This window comes from Paecilomyces variotii (genome assembly GCF_004022145.1).
Source record: "Paecilomyces variotii strain CBS 101075 chromosome Unknown C8Q69scaffold_1, whole genome shotgun sequence".
Classification (NCBI taxonomy): domain Eukaryota; kingdom Fungi; phylum Ascomycota; class Eurotiomycetes; order Eurotiales; family Thermoascaceae; genus Paecilomyces; species Paecilomyces variotii.
In genome coordinates this window covers 2,416,100-2,422,859 of record NW_021167140.1, presented here as the reverse complement: position 1 = coordinate 2,422,859, position 6,760 = coordinate 2,416,100, and the positions used below count along the sequence as shown (strand labels likewise).

Below are 6,760 nucleotides of genomic sequence, written 5' to 3'. Positions count from 1 at the left end.
TAACTGTACGATCATGCAATGCGCGTTGCTTGCTACGTGGCGTCTTTCCCAAGTTATCTGTTGTTCCCTAATGCAAGTGAACCATGATAGGTACTTAGGGCCTGGGTGTGTCGAGGTCGCCTATGACGGCTGATGTGAATCTTCTCTTACTATTTGCCGTTTTCCTAGTGTACACAGAGGAACAGCCATAGCGTAAAGGCGTCGGTGGGATCGATGGTGTTACAGGGGACCAGAGGAATGAATGGATAGTCGTTCTGCACACAGTATGTTTGTTCTTCTATGCGCTCTAAACTCGCAATGTCATGTGTTTTTTGTTTCTTTATATATAAGACTGTCCTTTCCCAAAGTTTCTAGTCTAGCCCAGCGGTTCTCATTCCTTCTTGCGGGATCTATCTAGTCATAATATATGCAAATATACATCTATAATATCTACAGGTTTCCGTTGATTAAGGCAGTAATACGCACTTCTTTCTCAGTGTTCCTTGAAAGTCATGGAAGTTTGTCTCCATATCTTTTGTCTGTTAATTGCTATTTTCTCGTTTCGGGGTATCGATGAATCAGAAGCAACCCAAAAATATCTAGGGGCCGCATGTTAAAGTACTGTAGGAAGCAACCCACTCTGGGAATTCCATTCCTAGTCCCAATCATCATCGTCGTCATCCTCAGCGGCATGTCTATTCCTCGCGTTCCCACTGCGAATCGCTCCGCGCTGACCTCTCCGCTGACGGTCGTCCTCACTCTCACTATCGCTGTCACCTGGCCCGGAGATACCAGGTCCTCCATCCTCAGCCAGTTTTCTCCTGGAGAGCACACCCTTGGTAACCAGTCTCTTTTCCAATTCGACAGTCCTGAAGCCTTTAACGCCGTCCCGACTTCCTGATCCCAGCCCCTCGAATCCCAGAACTCGTTCGACACCAACGCCATCAACGAAGCCAATGACACACGGCAAGATGCGTACGTTCAATTTCTCCACGACGAAGGGACAATCGCGCACATCAACGCGGGCGAACCGCACCTCGTAGTGCCGTGATGCCAAGAGACGGAGATGCTCATCCATCACGCCGCACTTTGCGAAATCTGGATGGGCGAAGTGTACAACGCACCGCTGATTCTGGGTTGTGAAATCGAGAAGGGCCTGGTCATTCGATAAGGTAGGATAGAGCGCGTCGTGGACGGTCGTAATGTTCGAGGCAGCGTCGCGCTGGATGGAACGCACGGCATCTTGGGCGGATTTTAATTCAGCAGAGAGCTGCTCAACACGACGCGACCGGTATGCAGAGTCATCTTCGTTCTCGAGAGCTTCGAAGATCGCGTCTTCGTCGAATTCCTCAGAGTTCGTGACGGGATTGTTGCGGTCGATGATGGAGGAGACCACGGGGTCGAGGGGCGCGGACATTGTGTGTGTCTGTATGTGTGTTCGGACAAAGGCTCACGGAGGAATCGTTTTGCTGGTTAACTTAGAACCTTTTCCTAATGAGACAGGAGAGGAATGGACGAGGGTCGATCTTGTTTATTATTGCTCGCCAAATTATCCCATGCGAACGGATGGTCGTGACCCGCCTGATCAACGTTGGTCCCTGAAAACGGACCGTTTATGGCCGATTAGTTAAAAGTTAGATATGCATATCTGCCATGTGGATTTACAGACAGCGCTTCAGTTGGATTTGATCGCTAGACGGTAGCTACAAACGTATCTTATTTGAATGATTTGTACTAGGATCGTATTCTCAATTACATCTAGAATATAAAGACCTGTGAAAACGATGCCAAAAATGACGACCATGGATGGAGTCTGTATACTTCTACTTGTACAGTAACTCCCAGTGGCAAGCTGTCGCTTTAAAGCTCTGTCATATGTTTTGGGCCACTATTCTGCATCCACCGAGAATCATTTACTTGCCTTTCTTATGAGAATGCTTATACTGGAGGGATCCTGATTGCATTTTAACTCACAACTAAAATGATGCTAAAAAACCCTCTGCAGTTGAACCCAGATCCTTCTAAGTTTGATCTAGCTTTAATCGGGGATAATATAAAACAGCATTTTACTCTTACTCTAGGGGTGCGATAAGGTATATTCAAATGGCATAACTGTCTTCACCGAAGTACTCAGAAAGTGCACTGGCGAATCTTGTGATACGGACTAAGTGCGTCCATATCTCATCTTTCGCTAGATGCATATCCCAGCATTGGCTTCGCCAGACAGAGTACTGTGAATGCAAGCATCAGCGCTGTCATATAGAATAAACCGAGTATAGGTTACCTTGTCATTCTCATCGATGTATAAAAAAGTGAACTCCTGGCCATCAGTGACACAACCGTAAATCTTAGTGTTTATTCTGCACTCTTGTCTCCGGATCTTGCGTACCATAGCTATATAATATGATTAGTTAGTTACATTCAGAGACGTGATATTCTTACTCAACATACCCATATACGCCAGGCATTCGGCGAAGCTATTATCTTTCACTTCGCAGATTACCAGGCTGGTAGACATTACACGGTCACCGTGCCATATGCTATAATCTGACTTTCCACTCAGAAGGACGGGTTGGCCTTTGTACATAATTGGGAGCTCAAGCTGCGTGTTAGCGGTGAGGGTGATAGGCTTTTTCGGTCTGTTTGTATCGATAGCAGCAATACGTTGCTGTTCTCCTCTGACGCACGCTTGTAACATGATGTTGGACCGCCCGCGAACTGGAGCTCTTCCCGTCACTCGCTCTATCTCCTCAATACAGGAAACTGGGAAAGTCAGAAGCTAGGGAATCTTCACAAGGCAATAGCGTTCAAAATATATAGACTTACGAACAACTTCCGGCACTGCGATGATATCCCGTTTGTCCAACTTCCACATCTCCAACCGCTTGTCTAGCGACAGACCAAACATGTCCGTTACGTCTGGCAATCTTAAGTTGCTAGCTGCCAAGGTCAGTAGTTTGTTCATTTCCTCCGAGATTTCGTCCACTTCTTGACGTGCATTCGGCTCCTCCGTAAGCCTCTCCTTCAGAGAATGCAGCATCGCTCTGGCTCTATTGAGCACCCGACGGGCAATCTGAGACATGGTGAAGTCTTTCGAGAGCGAAGCGGGCTTAAAAAAGACGGAGATCTATGTCAGACAAGAGAACAATGAGGTCGTCAGAAATGGACAAGTGAGCTCGATAGAAGCAAAGAAGAGGCTCTAGTAAGGGTGAGAAGTGATGTTAGACACGAGGAAAGGCAAGATTATCAGACCCCAGAAGGAAGTTTATCTGCGATAGACACTGTTGCTCGACGAGACAAAACGTGGAGTCAAGAGATGATGGATTGGAGTGAAATGGAGAAAGATGAGATTGAGGTTGAGTTCCAGAAAAAGAAAAGGAGCAGTTGTTATATGCCTAATGTTGCATAGTAGGCAGGAAGCCAGGCACCAGGCCAAGGAAAGGCTCTACCTAACTCCTCCACAGTTTCTCGACTGTCCTCAATATTAAGCCCGGCGATGAGCTTATTCTCGAAAGAGAGCCATGAGATTCTCTGGGTCCGGATCGTAACAATCATATCTCCCTAGAGTATAACAATAAAAGAGAGATGAAAATAGAAGAGAGAAAACTACAAAATCTGATCCATCCCTTGACAAGCCTCTTGAATAAATATACTCTTCTTATAGATCTCCACTGCGTTAGTGATCCTCCCCCCTATATAGATCTTTTCTTCGTTCCTTGGCACTAGCTCTATACGTTTAATAATTATCTCTCTCAAATTATATAGCTCATCCGGCAGAACTGCGCACTTAATTGGCGTCTCTTTCATAGGAAAGTGATATATAATAGGGTAAGAGAATATTCCCTATAAATCCCAACATCCACCTAAACTAATATAGATAAACCCCCGCCCTAAATTCAATATAATATGAGGATCGATAGCATTGATCAATCCTAGTGAATTCAGTATACATAATGCCGACGAGGAATTCCATGATACCACGCTAATTCACGCCTTATCTATACCAGTATATTCAAGGTGAAGCAGGCGGTAGTGATTATAATACAGCGTACTAGAGCGACGATGCCGAAGGCGGCAAGACTAAACCGTACGGGGGAATAATAATCCATAGGTTCTCGTCTTGCATTAAAAATATCTTATGTCTCAGTTTTTAGATCAGAAGGTGGCGGGACTGTGGGCGCGGAGGTCAGCCACCGTGGGTTTAGTTACTGGACATCATTGAAAGAAGGATAATAGAACAGATGCAATAGGAAGTAGAAAACAAACAAGCAAAGCTAAGAATCGAGGGCGTATGTGCTGTCGAATATCCCAACCGCCCCCAATAATAATAAGTGATAGAGAGAGATGCAGAGCCTCGCCCGGAGGTCGCAGGCCGGAAATTAATTAGCGCCAGGCGAGACTCGGACGTTTTGGACAGCAAAACTCCATCCCTTTGCCAGAACGTCCCTTTTCCGCGTTCGAAGCACCCTTTTTCCTTCCAGATTCTTTCTTCTTTCTCACCTTGTGGAGGGCGTCTCGTGGCCAACTTTCCCACGTTCCTTAGTTCTTCTTCTTGCGGTCCCGCGACCGACCACGTTTCTTGTCTCGTTTTCCGTTAACCCTCTCGCTCTTCTCCGTACACCAGCACCATTGTCAACATGGCCGAAGATAAGAAGAGAGACGACTACACCATCGAGATGGACAAGCTCGACCAGGGCAGCAAGGCCTTTGAGGCTGCGCCTGTGCACCAGACAAGATCCACGCATCCATCGGGCTCTATCTCCAACAATCCGATTCTCCCGGTTCTCGCATACTGTGGTTCATCGATCTTGATGACGGTGATGAACAAATATGTTCTGTCGGGCTTGGATTTCAACCTCAACTTCTTCTTGCTCTGTATCCAGGTGAGTTTACCCTGATACGTAGCTGTATTGCAAGCGCCTGTGCTGATTTGAACCCTTTCTTCTAATAGTCTATCGTCTGCATTGTCGCGATTCAAAGCTGCAAGTCATTTGGACTGATCACCTACCGGAATTTCAGCTCAGATGAAGCCAAGAAGTGTATGTTGATATGCTTATTTCAGGGGTCAATCCCTTTGTTCCTTGTTCTGGTGCTGATACTATTTTCTCTCAGGGTTCCCTATCACCCTCCTTCTCATCGGCATGATCTACACTGGCTCCAAGGCTCTGCAGTTCCTTTCGATACCCGTGTACACCATTTTCAAGAACCTGACCATCATCCTTATCGCATATGGTGAGGTTCTCTGGTTCGGCGGCTCTGTTACGGGTCTCACCTTGTTCTCCTTCGGTCTCATGGTGCTGAGTTCGATCATTGCTGCCTGGGCAGACATCAAGCATGCCGTGGAGAGCAGCGGTGCCGATGCTACTTCCAAGGTGTCGACTCTCAATGCTGGTTACATCTGGATGCTTATCAACTGCTTGTGCACCTCGTCCTATGTGCTGGGCATGCGCAAGCGTATCAAGCTGACCAACTTCAAGGACTTTGACAGTAAGTATTCCTAGTGGGTCTTGCGTCTTCAGGATGTGGTCGGTTTCTAACTACTTATCTCCCAGCCATGTTCTACAACAACCTGCTGTCTATTCCCGTCCTCATCGTTTTCACGCTCTTGGCTGAGGATTGGTCCTCGGCCAACATTAACCGCAACTTCCCCGTGGAAAGCCGCAACAACATTATCATGGCCATGATTCTTTCCGGTCTCTCTTCGGTCTTCATCTCCTACACCTCCGCATGGTGTGTGCGTGTCACCTCCTCGACGACATACTCCATGGTTGGCGCGTTGAACAAGCTTCCCATTGCTCTGTCCGGTCTGATCTTCTTCGATGCTCCGGTTACCTTCCCCAGTGTTTCCGCCATCGTTGTTGGTTTCGTCAGTGGTATTGTGTATGCCATCGCCAAGGTTAAGCAGAACGCTAAGCCGAAGATCGGTGTCCTGCCCACGGCCAACCCGGGCCCGGTTAGCGCTAGCAGCCAGAGCATCAGGGACGGACTGAGGTCGTAAACCATCAGTAGTTTGCATCATCCGATGATGCTTGACGTTGCATGGTCGAGAAAATTCTTCTTTTGTTTGATGCCGCCTGCGACCGTGTGGTGAGGTTGAGAAACTGGTCTGAGTTGCCGATACGCTTCCAATTCGACTCATCCAGGCTCTCTCACCTGGTGGCTGAGAAAGCGAATAGTGGGCTATTGCGGATGATATGTTACGCGATGAACTGTACTATCATCCCTTCCATTTACACAGCCCGTTTCGTTGCATGTCTGTGTAGATTTGCATTTTCTTGCATTGTGACTTATGCAGTACTTTATATTAATGACGCTGCATCTTTCTTGATTCTTCTGGTTTGGTCGTGGCGAGGTTTGTTTCATGATCGGTGAGGATGGACTATCCGGGCTTGTATATACAAATTATCTGGCGTATAGAATGCCTGCTTCTTTTTAATGTCAAGGTGTCTCTTCTGGTGGTCTGCAGCCTGACGCCTAGAATATGTTAAAAAAAAAGGGAAAAATTATCTAATAGAATACAGTTCTTCGATCTTGAAAACATCTCCTTTAAAGAGTCTCCATATGAGTGTACGTACATACAATTACCAGACCTAAAGGTAGGTAGGTAGTCTTGCATCTTTTCATTTACGCGACTTCATGCAAGAGTCCAGACTAAATCGGCGCGCGCGCCAAAATTTTTACTATACCCACAAAGGAAACCCCATCATATATGGATGCCCGCGACATCATCTCCCAAGTGAAATATATACCCCTGCCAGTCTGACATACAGTCACAGAATAT

At 46.7% G+C, this 6,760-nt stretch overlaps 3 protein-coding genes across 3 annotated transcripts; 1 reads left to right on the top strand and 2 right to left on the bottom strand.

Moving 5' to 3' along the window:
* Nucleotides 1-424: 424 nt before the first annotated feature.
* On the bottom strand, nt 425-1,603 carry C8Q69DRAFT_451893 (putative NTP binding protein). The gene has a single exon (XM_028629526.1). It carries the CDS (start codon nt 1,394-1,396, stop codon nt 635-637), a length of 762 nt encoding a protein of 253 aa, XP_028489287.1. The 5' UTR covers nt 1,397-1,603; the 3' UTR covers nt 425-634.
* Nucleotides 1,604-1,840: 237 nt separating this feature from the next.
* On the bottom strand, nt 1,841-3,366 carry C8Q69DRAFT_494960 (hypothetical protein). Its single transcript, XM_028632221.1, has 5 exons — nt 2,978-3,366; nt 2,806-2,919; nt 2,431-2,742; nt 2,264-2,373; nt 1,841-2,210 (listed from the first exon to the last, which is right to left on the bottom strand). Exons 2-5 carry the CDS (start codon nt 2,885-2,887, stop codon nt 2,079-2,081), a joined length of 636 nt encoding a protein of 211 aa, XP_028489286.1. The 5' UTR covers nt 2,888-2,919; nt 2,978-3,366; the 3' UTR covers nt 1,841-2,078.
* A 1,250-nt stretch (nt 3,367-4,616) lies between these two features.
* C8Q69DRAFT_503164 (GDP-mannose transporter) lies at nt 4,617-5,977 on the top strand (the record flags this gene model as incomplete). Its single annotated transcript, XM_028632465.1, has 4 exons — nt 4,617-4,862; nt 4,931-5,018; nt 5,092-5,466; nt 5,532-5,977. The coding sequence occupies 4 exons, from the start codon at nt 4,617-4,619 to the stop codon at nt 5,975-5,977; spliced, it is 1,155 nt and encodes a 384-aa protein (XP_028489285.1).
* Nucleotides 5,978-6,760: the final 783 nt, after the last annotated feature.